Source organism: Colias eurytheme, chromosome 27 (genome assembly GCF_061535395.1).
Source record: "Colias eurytheme isolate Ceu_HAF_F1 chromosome 27, ilColEury1 Martin Lab GWU primary, whole genome shotgun sequence".
Classification (NCBI taxonomy): domain Eukaryota; kingdom Metazoa; phylum Arthropoda; class Insecta; order Lepidoptera; family Pieridae; genus Colias; species Colias eurytheme.
This window is the reverse complement of record NC_143006.1, coordinates 4,506,795-4,529,343: the sequence shown is the minus strand read 5'-3', so window position 1 is coordinate 4,529,343 and position 22,549 is coordinate 4,506,795. Positions and strand designations below refer to the sequence as shown.

Below are 22,549 nucleotides of genomic sequence, written 5' to 3'. Positions count from 1 at the left end.
GACCATTGTACCGACATAATTTTGTTTTCAAAATTGGAACGACTTGCTGGGTTGCCAGAAAAATAACTATAGGCTATACATAGTTTGACCTGTGGTTTGACCTTTTAGGACTGATAAAAATCGTTTTTCCAAATATAGTTTACTAACTTAATAATTAGAGGTTAGCTCGTTTATAGGTTGGTTATTACTTATTTTAGTTCTGAAAAATTGAAATGATTAACTACCAATATGTTTTTACGATTGATTAATATTATTTTTTTATTTATTGTAGCTGTAGTAAAACTAGTCTGTGTATCTATGCAACCGTTTTTTTAGCTCAATCATTCCAATGAAGTTTATGGGAGTATTCAGAGAGAAAGCTTGAAACTTATAAGCGCTTATCGGCGCTTGTCATGTTCATATATTTTCCTGCGCGGGTTGACAGCACTGACAGGAAAATATATGAACATGACAAGCGCCGATAAGCGCTTATAAGTTTCAAGCTTTCTTTCTGAATACGCCCTAATTTATGAATTAACGAAAATAATTATTCAAGAAAGTTAAACCGTCAGTTATAAAATTAAGAATATTTAATCAAGATTGAATTTATAAAAGCATTCTATTGTGAAAAGCGCCATCTATTATAACTTATATTACACTGTGATGCACATGCTTAACCTTATATTTCAACCTCCTATACTATTTTCAACAGATTCCAATAGATGGCGTAAATTAATATATTTCTAACTACTTTAAAGAGATAGCTTGAGAACTAAGAAAGGACATAAAATACTTTTTATTCTGGAAAAACCACAGGAACGGAAACTGTGCGGGTTTTTCTTTGACTATGCAGGCGAAGCCGCAGGCAGGAATAATGCATAAAACACCAAAATATTAAAAAATCTATTTATTATATCAAAGTATCTTCTGATCTAATATATTCGCCGATATCAGCTTGGTGGAAAGCTATAGTCGCTAAGGGGTCTGCGTGTCTGCAGTCTGTTGTCGATCTTGAAGTAACACCAAACCCTATTGGAATATCTGACATAGTTAGAATAACTACTCCTTGGTTTTTCGGTGTATTTTCTGTAATTCTACCAAGACCTGAAAAGAAGGGAAATTTAGGTTTTAATTATGGGATTAGTTAAAGTAGGAATAACTTCTAATTTGGTAAAATAACTGTTTTTCTGGCTGTTTCGGTTTTTAATTTTTATGATTAACTAGCGGTCCGCCCCGGCTTCGCCCGTGGTACATATTTACGTTTTCTCTACATAAAAACCATCCTCGTACTTCAAGGAATATAATAAAAAAAGAATTATCGAAATCGGTTCAGCCGTTCTCGAGTTATGCGCTCACCAACACATTTTGTGATTCATTTTTATATATAAGACTAGCGGTCCGGCCCGGCTTCGCCCGTGGTACATGTTTAAGTTTTCTCTACATAAGAACCATCCTCGTACTTCATGGAATATAATAAAAAAAGAATTATCGAAATCGGTTCAGCCGTTCTCGAGTTATGCGCTTACCAACACATTTTGCGATTCATTTTTATATATAAGATTATTTTTTTACATTCTTTTATTAACTTCACCTGTATGTTTGTATGTTACCAACAACTTTTAGACTAGATTTTGACCCACTTAAGCGGATGGATTTAATTTTTTTTTTTTGGAAAAAATACATTATATCACTTAATTGTTTATATTATCAAGAACAATCTGTGCTTCTCGGTTTCACCCAGGTGGCTCCGCACCTGTTGGTCTTAGCGTAATGATATATAGCCTATAGTCTTCCTCGATAAATGGGCTATCGAACACCAAAACATTTTTTCAAATCGGACCAGTAGTTCCTGAGATTAGCGCATTCAAAGAAATAAACTCTACAGCTATATAATATTAGTATAGATTATTTAGTTCATTTTATATTTATAAAGGATAAGACCACTTACCACTCTTAATAACATGGTGGCCATATAAAAACTGTTGTTCTGCTGATGGTTTTACCCACAACTTGTAAGGGGCGTACGGCGCGATGTACGTCAATGCTGTTATATGTAACCTGAATTTATTCGTCTTTGTGAACTTTCCGAAACACGTTCCGGCTGATATTAAATGATCTGGCTTCACGGTTTGTGCTAATTGCAATAAACGTTCTGAAATGTAATATACGCGATCTTTCTTCTCTCTGAAGCAATATGTGCCATCTGGTCTGTCTATTAGAAGCTTTACGTTGACGCCGATACTGCAAATTAAGAAGTTCATGAGAAACAACACAACTTTGTAAACTTTAGTGCATTACTTGTTACGTATCAATATATAGTTGTTAAAGTTATGTCTATACGTACTATTTTGTAAGCTTTTCGAATAATATTCTTGTCCTATCTTCTGATAAAATTTTCATTGTTAGTTTTTCACTTTTTCATTTGATAAATAAAAACACGTGCAAACCGCACACAGTTATTTGAAAGTATTTTGACAGATGACATCATTATGACATATAACAGTATGATAGATGAGTCATCGTTCTGAAATAGAAATTTTGTTTTCGTTAGTTTGCAGTATATCAAATGCGTCTTACCTAAAAAAATATATTATGTGACTGTATAGTATAAATTATTATAAAATCATCAAATGTTAGAAATTTTTGAATAAATTTTAATCCATCAGTCCTCGGAATCACAGACACAATAGAAAATCTATTGTGTCGCGCCCCGATCGGGCCTTACGGTGGTCAATGGGTTAAAATAATATTTATACACTAGTCAACAATTTCTAAACGTATGCTTAAATGACACATTTGATGAATGGGTAAATCTTGTACGAGAAATTATTGGTTTCGACTCTGCCATTCGTTCTCCGTTCATTCACCTCTTTCGTTCATCGTTTGTTCACACGTAAACGAGGTAAGCAAACTTATCTTTTGTATAATTCGCAAGTTTATAAAATAAACTGATGTGTATTATATTATTTTTATTATGCACATACTCATATGAATTATTTTATGATTGTATCATGCTTCTTAACCAGCCGTTAGTATTGACTTTTGCTAAATTTTGCTAATTTTCACATCTGTTTTATAAAATAGTGGCCTTGAGATAAGAGAACGCTACCCACGTGATCAAAACAAAGCTCGCAGAAAGCGGAAAAATTAAAACCTAACTAGAGCGGACTTATATTTTATAATTTTTAATGACATTAAGTACTTATTATTAATAGGTAAACTAGTAATAGTAATATTAGTAAATACGTGTACTTAGTTTAAAATAAAATAAATTTCATTGAAGGAAAGTTAAGTCTCTGCAGTACCTAAGTATATCAAAATTGATGTTTTTTATCAGTAGGTCTCATAAACTTTTTCTATTATTTTAACGCTCTGCCAGGAAAACAATTGTAGTTTCCTACGTAACTAGGTATAATAAAGGATCTAGATTAGATTTTGCAACTAAAGAGCTCCGAATCTAGGATTAAAAGCTAAGTTTTTTCGCTCAATAACGACGCGATTAAAAAAAATAGTTGGTCTGAGTCTAGAATCTAGATACTTACAGATCAACTATATTTTTTCTTTATGTAAAAAATGTATCTCGACCTCTTGGAGGTCCGAGGTTTTGGAAAGACATTGTGTGATGTGTCTAGTAACTCTAGTTTAACCATTAAAAAAATGATTTCCTATCGTAAATTAGTTCTATTTTTCAAAAAGCGATCAGAAACTGCTGTAGGTATGGAAATCGAATTTAAACTTGATTGTATTATGTACTAGGTTTCCGCCCGCGTCTTCGCTCGCGCAGTCAAAGAAAACCCGCATAGTTCCCGCTCCCGTGGGATTTCCGGGATTGCGTCATTTTCCCGGGATAAAAAGTAGCCTATGTAGCTCGGGTATCAAAATATCTCCATACCAAATTTCATAAAAATTGGTTCAGTAGTTTAGGCGTGATTGAGTAACAGACAGACAGACAGAGTTACTTTCGCATTTATAATATTAGTATGGATTTGATTGTTACACCGTGTCGTCGTCCTCGTAGATTATTTCCTTGTTGTACTAACAGTAGTCGGCTATTATATACCAAATCTGTACAGCACTCGAAGAGAATTCCTCTTCGAACTCACAGGTTCTATATTTAGCACAGCCAATCTAATCGTTACTAATATTATAAAGCTGAAGAGTTTGTTTATTTGTTTGAACGCGCTAATCTCAAGAACTACTGGTCCGATATGAAAAATTCTTTCGGCGTTAGATACTGATAGCCCATTCATCGAGGAAGGCTATAGGCTATACGTATATCATCACGCTAAGACCAACAGGAGCGGAGTTGCGCGGGTGAAACCGCGGAGCGCAGCTAGTTTGTAATACATATTTCATACTTAATTATATTTATTTCCTTCCTTGAGCTAACATTTATACATAACATTATTAATTTATAATGTACTAGATTTCCGCCCGCGGCTTCGCCCGCGTTTGCAAAGGAAAACCCGCATAGTTCCCGTTCCCGTGGGATTTCCGAGATAAAAACTATACTATGTGTTAATCCAAGTTACCCTCTATATGTGTGCTAAATTTCATTGTAATCGGTTCAGTAGTTTTTACGTGAAAGAGTAACAAACATCCATACATCCATACATCCTTACAAACTTTCGCCTTTATAATAGTATTAAGATGTTGTAAGTGATTCAATCAATAATATAGTTAGGTACCTATATAATAGCATATGGAAAACATCACTGAGCTGTAGAGCAAATAAAAATGTAAACGACTTGCATAAAAAATATTGTAAATTTGTGCCAGTCAACTCATTATCGAGCACTCGCCCGTTTGATGCAACTATTTTAGAACTGTTATTGTTTATTTAGATCGTTTCACTCCTTCCGGTCAGTAATTCAAATGAAAATGCGTATGTAAACTCGAAAAGTCAGTCTTTGAACTGAATTTACATGATTGTGCATCTATAACTAGAACTATTTGCGTTAAATCTACGGGTATCTTATGAAGAATCTTAGCATGAATAATGCTGTAAATTTTAACATTAACATTAGATACTTCTAAATGGAAAAATCTTTCTGTATCGTATTTACGGGCATACCACTAAAATTAAAAAAACCGTTTAAGGATTCGTATTATATTTAACTTTGGAAAAGAACATATAGTCTTCATAAATATCAAGGATATTAATTCCCCTATGATAGTAGGGAGTTGGAGCGCGACAAAGGCGAAAAGTGCACGTTATTTATTTGTCCCGTAACTTTTTCTAGGCCAAAATACAAGGTTGAAAATAATGCACAAAATTGTGTTTGTACAGCTTAATTTTGTACATTGTGTACTGTATGCTTTCGTTGACCTCAGCCTTAACATTTGTGACGTCACATTCGAGGTGCGTTCGCAATTAAACTTCATTGCCTTCGGTCGCACCTCTTTGTCCTTAATAAGAACAGGGTGCGGTGTTCGGAAGTATTTTGTTGGTGATAACCTGATAAAACTTGCAAAAATATTAGCAAATGCAAAAGTAAAAGAAAACGCTTTTATCAAGAGGAAAATATAGTTATTTCCTTAAAATAGAATCGTTCTAAAACAGAATGAGGATAAAAAGTTTATCAAACTAACTGACGAACATTGCGGATAAAACTAACCAGTAGGCAGAAGCTAGTAACTACTCATAAGGCTATTTAAAATCATAACTTATATTAAAATGATTTTTTTAAAGATTTACAATTTCATCAAAATGAGGACAGTTTTATGAACTAAACTGTTTGAGGTTACATTGTATTGATTTCACATGGGACGATGTTGGCATAGATTCAATAATATATATATAACGTTTCAAAATATTTCGTAAGATATTTTATGGGAAGCCAAATCGTATTTTAAAGTTTACTAGGATTTAACTTTGCCAAAATAATATACACACACTTCTGGGTAATTATCTTTTCCCCGTACGAATGTCTATTTGAATTTCTATTTTTCTTGCCAAAAATAATATTTACTAGTTTTCCCTAGTGTACCTGAGTCATTAACATATGACTTGTTTGGGAAAAGTGATCTTAGTAATAATTGGCGCAGGGGATATTGACCTTGATTGCGATGAAGAGTAATTCAGTTAGCTAGTTAACTAGCTGTTTCCCGTAGCTTCGCCCTGTACAAGGAAATTCGATAGGAATGAAACATTTAACCGCTGTAAAAATTACCCTATCAATATCTAATCGCCCAGCTAGGTCCAGATATAAAATCGATCCGTTGCTACGTAAAAAAAAAGCAATTAAACATATTTTCACGTTAATAAGTAATAACTATTATTTTCGACACAGACAATTTGCTAAATATCAAACTTTAAAAAAATAGTACTTAAGTATAATTGAATAGATGATAGAGATTGAATTGAAAAAAAATTCGCACACAGGAACATTTTCCTGGAATATATTTCAGAACTTACGCACCCAACTGTAATCTCTCCTAATATTCGCCGAATATTCTCAAAATAAACGGTTTAAACCTATTTTAAATATCATCTAAAAGCATTAGTCTCTCTTGTCCATTTTGATTACGTAAGCCTATTGTTTAGCTTCTTCCGTAATCTTTCATATTTAAACAAAAAGTAAAAAAATAATATGTATAGTGAGAATAAAAATTAATCTTATGATTTCAGTCTGAGATCGTAAAATATCACGTATTTCTTAGTTATTATAAGTACACATTATTATCAATGTAAGAACGTGACGTGCACTATAATTTGCAAAAAGCTATGTTTTGAAACAAATACACACATATATATAATTTTGAACAATTATTTCGAAACTTCCATGGTAAACGAAATATCGATTACAATGGGAATGCAAAACAATTACCGTAAAATTTAAGAACCTCTTAACTAATCTAGTATGTACAATAAAAAATGCATCATAACAAAAACATACAACAAAAATCATCTCAGACATTCACCTCGCACGTCACATGAGAAAACACTGACTCACACCCCAATCTCCTTGTTTCAGAAACTGTTTACATTCAGTGCCGTGTAGACGTATCTTTAGATCATGTCGTTCAACTATTACCCGAAGAATTTTCGCGCCAACGGCTGGGGTTGGCACCGCGGGAATAGCGCGGCGAAAGCGGTCCGCGGTTTTTTGAATAGAGAACGGGATGGCGAACATAGCAGTGAGCCGTTAGTTGGGAATGGTTTATACCCAACACTACCTTCTGACGATGATAGTTCGTTCTCTGGTGTGCGTTTGTACCCGGCTTTACCAGCGGAAGAGTATGAAAGTGGTGCTGTTGAAGAAGTGGTTGAAGAGGCGTGTGCAGCTGTCAACGTGAATGTGGCGGTAAGTTTAAATTTAGAATTTAAAATAACGTTCCGTATAATGACCTTTTTGTGTACATTGACTCTTATCTTCGAAGGTTGTTTCGTTATTTATTACCGGCGCTATAATTTTATGCTGTCTCATATACATATGTAAAATTTATAGATTTGCATTACAATTACTATTATAGATTTGAGATCTGGAAATATATTTGTTATTGTTCAGTGTTAACGATATCTTTGATTCTAACATAGTTAATAAGTTTTTGTCTTGTGAGGTGTCTTAAAACTTAAATTCTTAATTTATAGCATTACATCGATGTATGTATACATATACGTATGTTAATAGGTATAATTGCTACGTTATTAAGATCGACGCAAACTATAATCATTCCAACATTCACATTATCAACAAGAAGTTTACTAAATGACTAATTCCGATCTCGATTTAACCCAGTCATTTATATGAATCACTGATGACGATCGTAAAAGGATAAGTTGAAATTTATATTGCTTCCGCAAAAATGGTATGTTCCTGCGGTACCTTCCTATAACGTAGGTAGGTACTTTGACCAAAAAATTTGAAGTAGGTATTCTAATATCTAGACTTTTGTATGAAGCTCTAAAGAAGAATAAAATAAAAAGTCTTGAGGAATTAAAATAACGAAGGCAATGTAATTATTGTTATAAGAACTTATACATGTATGTATTTGAAGACGTGAGAATAATTATATGTAAATGAATTTTATATTCATTGTAAAGGTAAACCCTGCTTGTAAAGGCAAAAATGCAAATAATGTTTTGCTAAACATCGCCGAAAGAATATGAAAAGTTGTGTTAGAAAGTAAAAAAAAATCATGCTACTGTAACCATGCTGTAACAGAGAACGCGAACCGATGTTTGTTAGTTATCTGTGGGAAGATAATGAGAAAAATTAGAAGAAAATTGAGCTGTTGTATTCCACTTATAAGTCACACATCTATATAAAAGAAATCGGTAATAAAATAATTAACGACCAACGGATGTAATGTTAGTAATGATTAAAGGCGCCATAAACCCGCAGAAACAAAGTGATATCCTACGCAAATGTTTCGGTGTATACTCGTCGTTTGAAGTGTTTGTATTTAGGTAATTACAATTTACAAGCCACATACAATTTAACTGCATGACATAAGCCAAAATTCGGGGCACAAAATAGGCTCAAATATTTCCGACAGTTTTTAAAGAACTTCATTGTTAAATTGGTATAAAAATGATTATTTTCCATAATTTATCACTAACATATTATCCAGATTTTGGATTATATTGCTTTAACGAATTTCGATGAAATCTCGAGTAAAGTCAGTGCCCTCGACTGTAATGATTTGTAAACAAAAAAGTAAAGTGCTTCCATATTGCCCAGAACAAGACAAAATTTAAATAGACCGGAAAGACCGGAAAGCACCAGTTTTCAAATAAAAAAGAATCGAAATAAAAATGTAACCGAAATCGCTTGAGCCAATCAAAACTTGTGACTTCAAACCCAAAAAAACAGTCGAATGCAGAACCTGCTTCTTTTTTGAAGTCGTTTGAAAATAGTAAATAGCAGTCTTTTATCCGAAAACCACACACTTATAATTATTTTATCTTTAATAAAAGCAGTAGTTAGGTAAGTAAATAATTTTTATTTACTTCTTGATATATTCTATCCAAACAATCGCCTATTAATTATTTATACACCCGACAATCAACCCGTTAGATCAAACACACAGTTAACCATCTGGCGTCAAATATATAAATATTTCTATTTCCATCCATGACGTCATCACTTGTATACATTGAGTGCGGGATCGTAAAAGCCCTGAAAACTGGAAATTCTAACTGCTAATCAAAATGGTGGTGTTTTCTGGAATTACGAAGTGTTTTTACAAGGGATAGTAGGCGTAATTTATAAGGACATCTCACATCTGTTTTTTGCCTGAATACAAGCTATTTGATAGAAATGGCTTGTCGGTCTCCAGCATGGAGAAAAAATTGGTTGTCTGTAAAGTCGGTTTACTGACGAAAGTTGAACGTGACAACGTCTTCTTTGTCGCTTGTGCTTCTTCGATTGTGCTTCTTTGTCGCTCGTTCCGCGCTCTCGCTTGCACTTCAAGCCTTACATGGAACGCCTCAGAGCGAGGTAACGCCGCATGAGTCATGTTTTTTCGTGCGTGCATCCGGCTCTATCGAATTATAAGACGTTGTCATGTCAAAAGGAAATTCATTCATAGGAAATTCCAAGCAGAAGTTTCATTGAGGAAAAGCTTATGGCACAGTCTAGTATAGCAATTGTTCAGATGGCAGACAAAAATCGTTTTTATAATAGGTATTGATAAGTATATTAGACACTAGTAACTATTTCCGATTATACTAGGACAGATTTAACCTGTCTACGGATTTAACTTACGTTTTTGATTTAGTTTGTTCAAAGTCATAAGTAGGTACACAATGCGTTTGTCATCTGATGTCGATTAATTTTCCATTGTACGAAGAAAAAGGCAACTGAATGCATTTGACAACTGCACCCAGAGTATCATAATATGGTATCATCAAACATGATGACTATCCACTGACTCTGTTAATCTTTGTAAACGAACTAGAATAAAACACATTTCGTATATATATGTACTTCAAATATATAGTTGTGAATCTATCTTTCCGTTAGTAATTAATAGTCTGTAAGTTGTGACTATTGGCATATAATTTGTCCCTGGAGTCCTAGAGACATGTATTGTTTAATCAAAATGTAAACGATGCATGCAAGTTTTCTGTACGCACTTTGCCTTGCAAATAACTACGATAGTTACTTCGTTTGCAAAGTATTGTACAGTTATCAAAGAAAATAGAAAAGGTCCCTTCTCGTCTCCTTAAATATCTCTTTAGGAAATCTTTGAAATTTCCTACTTCTTAAAGCAAAGTATCGCAAAACAAAGTATGTACTTACCACGTATGTACTATACAGGGTGTCCCAAAAAGTAGTGATATACTGAAGCTGGGAGGTAGAGGACTTAGAGGGCTATCCGAATCACCCCCATGTGTGTTATGCGATTTTTCGTATTTTCGGAGTTATTACATTTTTTTCAATTTTTCATCTATCGCCGAGTACGATGAGATTTTTATTTATGGTGACGTGAATTATTGCGCTAGATGCTTGATTTTTTTTGTGTGCTAAGCTGAAAGATAGGCCAATTCAGTATGGTAACATTTACTATCGTTAGATCTTCGAATGGAATAAAAAAAAGAATTAAATGCCAAGAAAGATAAAATTACCCAGTATGTTCATAACTTCAAGGGCCCATAAAAAAATAAAATCACATAAAAAAGGTTTTCCATTTGGCTTTTAAAAACTTGCTCTATCGATCAGGTAGCTACCCTAAAAATTTCATTTTATTATTCTGAAGGCTTCAATCGAAAAATTGAAATCTAAATGTGGTAAGTGCAAAATTTTTATTAACATGATGATCATTAAAACCAATAAATAGGTGTTTAATTACCAGAATTTTTTTAAATAGCCCCGCTGTTGCTCAGTGCAAGTGCGACATCACCGTAAAAAGTTGTCTTTTAAATGTCTGAATGCTTTTTTATCATTTTTAATGGTTTCTTCTGCTACTATGAATTTCCGGGTTATTTCGTCCAAATTGGGGCATTCTCTCAAGTAGCCGAAGTCTTTTTAGTATCCCCATTGAAACAAATCAATGGGGTTTAGGTCGAGGGACCGTGGAGGCTAGGCTTTAAAGCAGGCGTCACCGGCGCATGCGCAGGCTGCAACGACCAATCCATCTTTCAGGGTATTTTTGCCCTTTAGCCTGGCCTCCACGGTCTCCGGACATAAACCCTATTGAATTTTTTCCGTGGGGATACTACAAAGACGAGAGACTGCCACAATTTGGACGAAATAACCCGGAAATTCATAGTAGCAGAAGAAACCATTAAAAATGATAAAAGAGCATTCAGACATTAAAAAGACAACTTTTTACGGTGATGTCGCACTTGCATTGAGCAACAGCGGGGCTATTTAAAAAAAAAATCATTTTTAAACACCTATTTATTGGTTTTAATGATCATCATGTTACTAAAAATTTTGCACTTACCACATTTAGATTTCAATTTTTCGATTGAAGCCTTCAGAATAATAAAATGAAATTTTTAGGGTAGCTACCTGATCGATAGAGCAAGTTTTTAAAAGCCAAATGGAAAACCTTTTTTATGTGATTTTATTTTTTTATGGGCCCTTGAAGTTATGAACATACTGGGTAATTTTATCTTTCTTGGCATTTAATTCTTTTTTTTATTCCATTCGAAGATCTAACGATAGTAAATGTTACCATACTGAATTGGCCTATCTTTCAGCTTAGCACACAAAAAAAATCAAGCATCTAGCGCAATAATTCACGTCACCATAAATAAAAATCTCATCGTACTCGGCGATAGATGAAAAATTGAAAAAAATGGAATAACTCCGAAAATACGAAAAATCGCATAACACACATGGGGGTGATTCGGATAGCCCTCTAAGTCCTCTACCTCCCAGCTTCAGTATATCACTACTTTTTGGGACACCCTGTATATGACTACAGCACAATTGGTAATATCATGGTTAAACATTATGTATTGTATTATATTATGTGGCATTACATTATCTGTGGTAAAACGTTAAATATTATGAATAATCTATGATTATTGAGTTTAAAATTAGCTTAAAATAATAGCTTTTGAACGTGCACCGTATGTTCACTAGACTATTGTGTTAGTTTTGGCTCTATTCTTTGTATGCTTTATACGCCACTATTTACATAACAATGCTGAAATTTATATTTAGCTGTAAGTATATGAATCCTCATCTAATCTTTATAAATGTACCAACAATCGTCATAATATTACGTACTTAAGCAAAATAATACTTAGATAGGTAACTTTTAAGGCCTGTAGGCTGTAAGTAGTAATAGAAAGGTGATAGAAAGTAGAAACAGATAGTACCTAACTACTGAATTAAATTCACCCATGGCCCATGCTATCTGCTGAAAATGTTAAACAAATTGCGAAATCTGTAATTGCATGGCCTCAATAATATTATAGTCATATCCTGTATCTGTGCCTGTATCCAAATTCTCTATTGTCTTAATGATTGTCTTACAGTTTGTTACGTCCATCAATTTAATTCTACCCTCTATAAAAGTTAAAACAATATCGTCGGTAACCATAGCAGACTTGACTCACGCATTGTACTTTCTCAAAACAATCTACTTAACTACCTCATGGAAACATGATTATATTTTAAGAATTAATCCGTGAAGCACTTAAATTATAACAAAGGCCATTCGGAAGTACATTTTGTTGTCCATATGGTTAGGGAGCCAGGTGCAAATTTGGTTAACTATTTCCTCTCAAGAGATAATTCGTCAGACGCATGAGAGTATAGTATTATAAAGCCTCGTGAACGTCAGCTGGCGCTCGGTTGGGGGGGTGAGCGGTTGTAGCCTCCCACGCACATAGGAAAAAAAATACATTCATTCATTCATTTCCTCTCAGCTAAAAATTTGTCAAATTGTAGCTAACCCAATATCTCAACGAAAAAAAATAGTCAGCTGGTTACAACATGGTGTATTATACGTCAGCTGGTGTCTCGAACATGAAAGTTAAATTTAAAGAAAAATTTATTTTCCGTTATTTCCTCTCAAACAAAAATTTACCTGATGATAGCTTATATGTAACTGTGGATAAATATATATGTCAGCTGGCTGTATCTTGGTGGAAAAACCGTCAGCTGATACGGGAGGCTACAACCGCTCTTCCCCCCAAACGAGCTCCAGCTGACGTTCACGAGGCTTCATAATACTATACTTTGATGCATTTTACTAATTACCGCTTGAGAGGAACTTGGTCATAAAATCTGCTGCTGGCTCCCGGACCAATATTCTCGGCCATGATTCACTCGTTTTATAAAACATTGAGGCGCCAACTGCCTTATTTGGTTCACTTAATTTGCATTATTAACACATTTTAAAATTGTTGTGAACATTTGAAATAAATTCATCCGTTTACTTACAAATCCTTTATACAGCACCTATTATGGTCTATATTATTATGTAAATATTAATATGAAAGAATATCACGTTATTTCTGTATTCTTGCCAAGGTCCAAGCGGTTTAATCGAAATCGTTAAAAAATAATATAACGCAAAGTTTTCCCGCTAATAATCCGTTTAATTTTTTTTCCTGTCACCGACTCACCGGCCACCGCTGCTCGGTACCCATACATCCAAAAATGGTATATTGACGTTATTTCTTATCGTATAATCTGTTTGAAAATGAATTAACATATGAAGTCAGTGATCCAGTGCAGTCATTGAATCATCTAAGCAAACTTGAATTATGCAAATATCCTTAAAGATCATTTTAAAGATATGCGACATAAGTAGGTACCTTCATTCACAATAATTATTATATTGTGTGTGTTATTATCTAAGTATATTGTGCATGATATTTTGTAGTTCAAACTTAGGCCTTAGATGTAGGTATGATATTTTTAAACTTAGTTTATTACTGGGTTGCTATTGAGTTTTATAATTACTATTCAAATATCAGTAGGTAGTAGGTGGATGGGTTACCGCCGGGTCAGTCAGTGCAACTATTTTAAACTTGTCAAGGTCAAGGACAGTGTTGCAACACTGAAATAATATACTTCTTCCTTTACATTATCCTTTACGTATCAATTAATATTCGTAGTAAAAATGTTCTATTTCGACGTCAATCTTATAAAGAAGCATATAACTAGTACTATGAATTACAATTTATTCAAAAAACAAATTATGATGCCATGAATGACGTCGTCCGCAGCATGAACTTTGTATAAAGTCTTACGTCATTCTGAATGCTGGCAAGAATCTTGCGGTATAATGCTACTAGTTTATGTTGTCCTGCGCTCTAAAGACTTTGTTTGTTGGGAAGGTAATTGACAAACCGGTTGGATTATAAGCTGTCAATTTTCGTCCAAGATTTCATGGTACGGTTGTGTGTTGAAATTATTTATTTTTAAATAAATTTCTGTGTTATTGTGGGAAGAATTCGTTCAGAAGAATAATTGCGACTATTGTTGTGTTACGTGTGACGATTTCCTATTGATATGGAGTTGTACAATCACTTTATAGCGACAAAGAACGTAAAGATTTACATATTTTTGGTTTCCAGATGACCTCACCGTAGTTAGATTTGTGGCGATAATTAATCAATGGTGTATAAAATAATTCGAGTGTCTCAACAGCTTTTCCACTGTTACTTGTTTCGTTTTATCATTGACCCAAATTTTGGTAAGCAATTCACTTCGCCTATTAGACCACCGCCCATACAAATAAGTACGAGTGAAATTAGATATGTGGCACTTTGAACTAAGAATTCACATGGCTAAAAATGAGCCCTATAAGAGTATAGCCTTGTATGTAATTGAAAACATTTAATGTATATACTGAAATACTGAAGCCGGGATGTTATGCCTGAAGCATTTTATTATCAATCTGTTCTGTACATTATCAATTACGATATACTTATCAGTTTATTATTAAGAGATACAATTAATAATTTTATAAAGTCATTGGGAACATGTCATCAGGCGCTTAAATACCAGTAAGCTTTGTTTATAAATTTGAAGACATCAAATACTTTTAAAAATTAAAATTCATAATTAGTGCGTAATGTAAACATTTCTTCACATATTATTTGAATATATGATTTAATGAAATTCTTTGGCACAAGGTTTCCTAAAAGATTAGACATACTTCAGATAAGGAATATAATGTATGTTTCATATTACCAATTATTGTTATTTGAAGTCAAGTCATTACAGTTTTTATCTCCTTATAAATTGTAAGATAGAACAGTAAATGGTACATCGAAATTTGACTTGAGCCAAAATAATGTTATTATTAATTATTTGATTAACAGAGCACACTAAAATTATACCCCTGAGCTTTTTTATAGCGTATCTCAATATTTAAGAAATCACTAAGTACATATTTTCAAATATCTTACTATTATTGTTCAATAATATCTATAAATATTTCCTATTCAAATGCTTACTTGTTCTCAGTCACACATACCCATCTGTAATTACAGAGATAAAAATTTATATGAAAATCATAGGCAATAGCTAATTAACATGTTTCTACAGTGATGTCATACAATAATAGGACCGTGTAGTCTGTAATAGTAGGAATTGTATTCAGTATTACATCAATATTATACTGATGCTGGTGTATAGGAAAATATACTATTTAGTTCATTTTATAGTCTAGAAAATTCTATAAACTAACTGTGGAATACTGCCAAGAATTTTAGAGCATTTATTAACAATGCAATTTAGAAGAATGTTGAGTTAGTATATTATGTAAAATTTTCTAAAAAAAAAACGAATTCTTCCCACAACACAGCTTCAAAACATTAAAAGTAAAAATAAAAAACCTTTTTTTCAACAGTCAACCCAAAATGTCATAGTGAAATGAACCATAGTGTAGTGTAAGTGAAAGTTATGGCGCAAAATGGCGGCGCCGATTTTGGCGCGCTTTTGCAAGGCGCGGGAAGACAGATATTGAATCAGGGCGGACAAGCTTTATTCCAATATGGTGCTCAGGCTTTGGGGAATATCATCAATGAAGTGTTCCAAAAAAAAGAGACTGAAGAGAAACGGTTTTTGCCGAGCATTAAGAATTATAAAGTGGTATGTTGGGTTTTGTTTTATTTAGAATATATTTTATAGCTTAGACATATGAGGTATTTGATATTATACATACCTACATGCTCTGTAAGATGTTATTTATACTTACCAAAAATAAATAAACAAATGGTACAATAAAAAATACAAATGACTTTGAGAAAAATTAAAACAATAAGTAGGTACATACTTACTTTAAATCATTTCCAATTGAATTAAAAATGTTAAGTAATAATTCTATGCATAATTAGTGTTTTTCCGTTTTCATAATATGAACATTAGCTTGATACCTATCCATTTCAATTGTTATGATTTCATTGAAATTTTTTTCCAAAGCAGAAAATCTAAAGTAACAGCTATTTTACCTGTAAAAACTTTACTTTAGTATGAAAAATTTGCATATTACACTCGATAATTTATCATAAGTATAATATTATGTCGGTATACATTTAGATTTAGTAAATTAATTTTTCGTACAATTGGTGTCCATTTACGTGAACTCATATTGAGGTGAACCTTTGTCTAAATTGAATTTAATTAACATTAGTGGATTTGTCACTAACTTGTATGATAATTCAGACAATTTTTGAAAACCTTTAGTGTACCTGTGTAGTTAAAAACTTTTCAATACAGTATACAGATTACAGACAGTATAAGAAGAAGGCAGAATAAGAATTCCATGAACAATTTTCTATTTATTATTTATACTTCTTTATCCTTTTGATTGCATATTTGTTTGTAAACCAAAACAGTTTGTGCCTCCCTACCATAAAGTTTTTTATCAAAGCAAGCAGAGCCAGACAAATATTATAAAAGTGAAAAAAATCTAAATTAATATTCTAAAATATATATAGGATTAATTTTGATATTAAATATCGCAAGATACATAATAAACACCAGTCTCCTAATAAAAATTACCACCAGAATTTCCGCTTAAACTTCGCATTAAAAAAATATGACGAATGACCTCAACTTCGGCAGAATACAATGAGTAAATAAGATAATCGATTTTAATACACCCACCTAGTTCGTTCACATGATTTTTTAATGAATTATATAGTTAGTCTAAGAGAATCGAAAAAATTCAAACCTTCCCGTTCGCAGTTTTAAGAAAATGACTAACTGTTATTTATAACTTTCTATAAAAAGGGTTTACGGCTGCTGTTAAAGAAATTCCGATGTTTTTAATGGTTCGGCTACTGTGCTGAGAAACGATTATGGCTTTCTTCGAAGGGCAGACTTAATAATAATCTGGAGTGTTTTTGTGCAAATAATTTGCTTGCAGTAGCACGGTATTTGCAATATTCAGATTAACTACAACATCATAGATATACATATGGGTGATTATACAAAAATGGGGTAACTCGATGTCATCAGCCAATTTAAACAAAGTCTTATTATATTTTATTCAAATAACAATCTATTTTAAAACAATGAAGCGTCCTTTATTCGGTCACTCAATTTCACTTCTTTATTTAAAATACAAATGAATAAAAAAAATAAATTAATACCTCAAATGTCAGTACTTTGGCATGTCACAACTCCGAAAACCAACAATCAAGTGACTATCGTTTAAACATTATCATCGATTTAAGAAAACTTACAAAAACACTACAATCTTTGATGCACATAGTATTATACACCACTAGTTTTTAATCAGTACAAAAAATTTTACAGGGTGTTAAGTATCCTTAACCAATCATACTTGTGTAAGAAATAATTAAAAACACTAACAAACAGAAATGTCCCAAAATTGTCCACATAAATATGTAAAAATTGTTAAACCTATAATTTAATCAATGACCCACACTAGGTATTGTGTTGTAATTTTCTAGCGTACGATTTCGAGTAGGTCCGCCGCACAGATCCATTGATAAATTCCGGCAAACTCGCGTCCAAGCTCGCCATTCGCCCATTCCTCACCCCGCCACCCCCTTTCCCTCTGCGGCCTGCGCCCGCGTCGCACCCCAACGGCCCCCCGCCCCAACGCGACAAACAGTGCCAAATTGTTAGCGGAAGTGAAAACTTGTTTTTTTTCGTCGCGTTTGTTTACGTTCTTCCCGGTACGATGTCATATCAATTCACATCACGGGATTATGTACTTATGCTTCGTGCGTTCTTTTTGAGTGGAGAAAATGCGAGTGCAGCAGTACGTATGTACAGATAAGAAGTACCCGAGTCCCGAACGCTCGATCGCCAAATGTACGAACCGTGGTAAATGGTTACCAGCAGGCGTTGTCACAAAATGTTTTCGTGTAATGTACTAGCGTATTTTGAAGAGGATCCTCGACGTAGTACGAATGTCGAATAACGCTGCGGTTCATGAATTTCTCACAGCGGAGTTTGGAAGTCAGTGGATCGGTCGAGGCGGGCCTGCAGCTTGGGCTCCTCGCTCACCTGATCTCACACCCTTGGACCTCTTTTTGTGGAGTGAAATTAAGTGAACAAAAGTGAGCCGGTTAGTGTCGAACAATTAAAACAGCGCATATTGGATGAAGTGAAAAGACAAAAAAACGTAGGTACTTCTCTCGATAAAAAACAATTTAATAAAACGTTCACGTCTGTGTATTGACAATGGTGGTGGAAATTTTGAAGGACAATTGAAATACTTGTAAGGTTAGTTAAGATTATTGTAAATACCAGCTGATTCTAACTTCTTAAATACGCCAAAATCGTTTTTTCTTTCATTACAAATTAGGTATTGTAAAAACAGCTGATTCTAACTTCTTAAATACGCCAAAATCGTTTTTTCTTTCATTACAAATTAGGTATTGTAAAAACAGCTGATTCTAACTTCTTAAATACGCCAAAATCGTTTTTTCTTTCATTACAAATTAGGTATTGTAAAAACAGCTGATTCTAACTTCTTAAATACGCCAAAATCGTTTTTTCTTTCAATACAGAATAGCTTATTTTATTTTGATATTGTTTCTTTTGTAATTACAAAACAAATTTTTTTTTGTACAATTTAATTTTTAATTTAATTTTTAATAACAATTTAATTTATTGTAAAAAGTAATTATGCCGGTCCTAAGCCTGGATGAAGTACCTATGAAGGGGAGATTTGAATTTAGGAATTAAACTAAATAAAGTTAGTAACTACCTACATGTCTTGTTTCATTTTATTGTCCAAGGTTAGGTAATACTATCAACGAATAAGTCAATGAACTCTGCAATGTGTCTATGATTTTAGTGAGACTTTCTTAAATAAACAAATGGTTATATCTTTGCTATTTATCGATATTATGTAATTCTTACATCATACATATGATAATAATGTATTCGCTAATATGTCCTTAAAGTTTTTGTACTGATTAAAAACTAGTGGTGTATACTACAAATTTCATAACGCAATGTTTTCCATTTTATTTAAAAAATAAAATTAAACTTTGTCATCGTTTTCACTAGTCAGTCCGTTGTGTGTTTTTTAAATTCGAAATTCTCGCTAAATATCACCAAGTCGAGGTCAAATTCCTGTCTAAGTATTAATGTTGGTAATGAAGTTACTTGTGCACCGCATATTTTGACGGCCGTCATAACTGTACCAGCGCTAGGGTTGTGTTTGTCCTCTAAAATCTTGCTGCGCCAGTCAACATTTCAGTCCTATGGTGAGTCGTTATTTTATTGTTAATCCGATTTTTATTTTCATTTATAAATGGTTAACTATGATTTGTAAAAATATAGTTTGTTGATATTAGAAATTAGGCAAAAAAACATAATTTGTGATTATAACCTCATATTAAGTCCCTTTTCATCAATCCGCTGGCATCAGTCCTTTGTCAGATATCGTGCCAGAGGACTGACGCGACCCCATAGTACTGATGATTCTGTAGTTTTTGAGAACTTTTATCTTGATTGCTATTGGTATAAGCATTTCTATTTTATATTTCAGTTTAAAACATCATGCGCCACGCTAAAAGAACCTGAATTTGACTAGGGAAGAAACATTTAAAGAAAGAGTAGCAAAGAAAAGAGCTATTGAAACAAACTACTAATAATTTTATTAAAAAAGATCTTATTTTATTTTAATTATTGATTTTGATGCTTTCAGGGCATAGCTTTTTATATTTATCAGATAAATACGTATACGTATATTACTGTGAAGTAAAATTACCTCAAAATAACATAAAAGTTAATTAATATACTTAATAACATTATAAAAATGTCAAGGGGCTCTTATGAAAACTCAGATGAGACTTTCATTCGAGACTTTGGTTTTTAATTTTACTATAATTTATATATTTATAACTTTTAACATAAATATTGGTAGATTTTTAGGGCTACGAACCTCAAAAGGAAAAAACAGAACCCTTATAGGATCACTTTGTTGTACGTTTGTCTGTTAAGACGTTTTTTTTGGAACGCGTGGAGGTATCAATCTGAAATTTATATTGGATACTCAAGATTAAGAACCCTTGCGGCTGTAAAAAAATCAAACTTATAACGCAACGCAATCAAAAGATACCTACATCCGTTAATACTGCAAATTTCCGCAAAATTAAATATTCGCAAGGGAATAAAAAAACACACAGGATGCTTGCAGTGTATACAGTCTACTATAAACTGCTATATAGTTTACTTCTACTTGGTAAATAGCAACGTCTTTATAACACAGATAAGGAAAAATTGCTAAAAGTGTAAATTTTTAGTTACAAACATAATAAAAAATAGGTTCTTAGGACTCCAACTCGCACTTGGCCGTTTTTTTGTTTCTTTTGTTTGTGAATTACTTGAAATAGTAAAAATCAAGTAAAACTAAGTCAAAGTAGAAAAAGTTAAGTAAGAGAGTAAGAATATTCACGTAGCGTTAAATGTCAGAAGGCTGTTTTGAAACTTGAGACATTGTTTTTTCCCAGTATCACATATTATTAATTATCATTTTTAAACGTAACTAAGTGATTTTAATACTTAAAAGACATGTGCCATTATTAAAACTGAGAGATTTGTAGTAATTTTCATTCAATTTCTTTAAGAATATTACAAAATTGTGTTTTTATCAGTACCATGTTAGCCTCGTCAGTCCCCTGGAGGCCAATTTCAGAAAATTTAAAATATCTCACAATCTACTTAAAAAACTGGCTGGCCCGATTTGGAACAATATATTCATTAGATTAGCTATCATATACACCCTAATTTGTAACAATCTGATATAAAAAATATAGTAAACAAAATATCCTCAAAAGTTACCCCATTTTTGTATAATCACCCATATATATATAGACAAATGCAGAAAGCTGAAAGACAGAAAGTTTTTAATTAGTTCAACTTTTTTAATTCCAAAAACACAGCAATTCTAAAAGAATACAACCTTCATTCAATATCACTCGAAATCTGATATCACGTCATATCATTGGCCGAGTTGACTCAGTTCTTGGTACAATTGAATAATTAATTATGCATTATGACACCAGTGAAATGCGAAATGTTTGCGCAATCAGTCATGTTTGTTTGCATTATGTGACAGTATCTCGTATTTGATTGTCGTGTTTATTGTTTTGAAGTATGTATCCGATATTGTTTACGGCATTTTCTTGCCTTGGCTTCATGTTCACTGGCTTATAAAAGCTCCTGGATTTCAATATCGCCTATTCGAACGAGAAGCTTTTCAGTATTTTCATAATTTGCGACCAGTAAAGCAACTAAGCCTTTTCGTTGATTTATCTTTAACTTGTCATTACGGCGTAACCTTACGAGATACTCCACGGCCGTTGGAAGAAGAGTTTTTTATGTTATAGATGGCACTACTGGTAATACCGCGATTATTTACTGCTTAAAAGTCTCGTCGATACGCATGTTTGCATGAGTGAGGCATTTCGAACGTTTTTTAGATAGTTTCCGTACTGTTTCTTATCTATTTACTGTGTTTTAGTCGAATTTCTCATGCAATTTTCACGCGAAATTCAAAAATTCGTTCGAACTTTTAGAAATACGTCTACATATAGTATATTAGCATGATGTATATAACTACGTATTCTATATACATCATCAGACACGACATCATTTCTAAATGCCGCTGAATTAACGTTACCAGATAAACGCATAAGATAAACATTATACACGCACAGTCGTTTGATGTCGCGGTTTCCGCCAAGGTTGAATGCGTCATAGTACATATGTAATTACTATAGTTTCCTACTGTTGTATGTAACTGCTTCATCTAACTAGAAAATTGTCAAGTGGGTTTATAACACCGCTTATTATATGCATAATGAACAAATGAATTTTTATTTCAATAATGTTAGGATAATGTGTGATGTCGGAAGTCTTGGATAAGAATCCTTGTATCTGAATAGTGTAATAAGTAGAAACTATGGAGTAAATAAAGAAGGAAGATTAAAGCCAAAAGGTTGTGAACTGAGATAAATAAATATAGATGTACTTTATTCATAATTTCGATATGATTTCTTTCCCAAACCAAAGTCCAAACGTGTTAAAATTAAATATCGTATACAAATACTCACCGTGAATGAGTAGATAGTCCACAGTCGATAAAAAGAAAAAGCGCCACTTCATTACTATTTAGTTCACAGTATACACAACAATATCTGCATTAGTACCTA

General features: G+C 32.9%; 2 protein-coding genes across 8 annotated transcripts in view; one reads left to right on the top strand and one right to left on the bottom strand.

Annotated features, from left to right (window-relative positions):
• Positions 1–871: 871 nt before the first annotated feature.
• On the bottom strand, positions 872–2,444 carry LOC149896875 (60S ribosome subunit biogenesis protein NIP7 homolog). The gene is made up of 3 exons (XM_090117273.1): positions 2,324–2,444; positions 1,928–2,220; positions 872–1,083 (listed from the first exon to the last, which is right to left on the bottom strand). The coding sequence occupies exons 1-3, from the start codon at positions 2,377–2,379 to the stop codon at positions 890–892; spliced, it is 543 nt and encodes a 180-aa protein (XP_089973399.1). The 5' UTR covers positions 2,380–2,444; the 3' UTR covers positions 872–889.
• Positions 2,445–2,813: 369 nt separating this feature from the next.
• The window catches only part of CalpA (calpain A), a 43,933-nt gene continuing 24,197 nt past the window's right edge, over positions 2,814–22,549 (top strand). For 2 of the 7 annotated variants that reach the window (XM_090117265.1, XM_090117266.1), the window contains exons 1-2: positions 2,815–2,881; positions 6,957–7,286. In XM_090117265.1, the coding sequence (XP_089973391.1) occupies positions 6,999–7,286 (288 nt within the window). In that variant the 5' untranslated portion in view covers positions 2,815–2,881; positions 6,957–6,998. The other 5 variants (XM_090117272.1, XM_090117267.1, XM_090117269.1 and 2 more) reach the window with 5 other exon arrangements.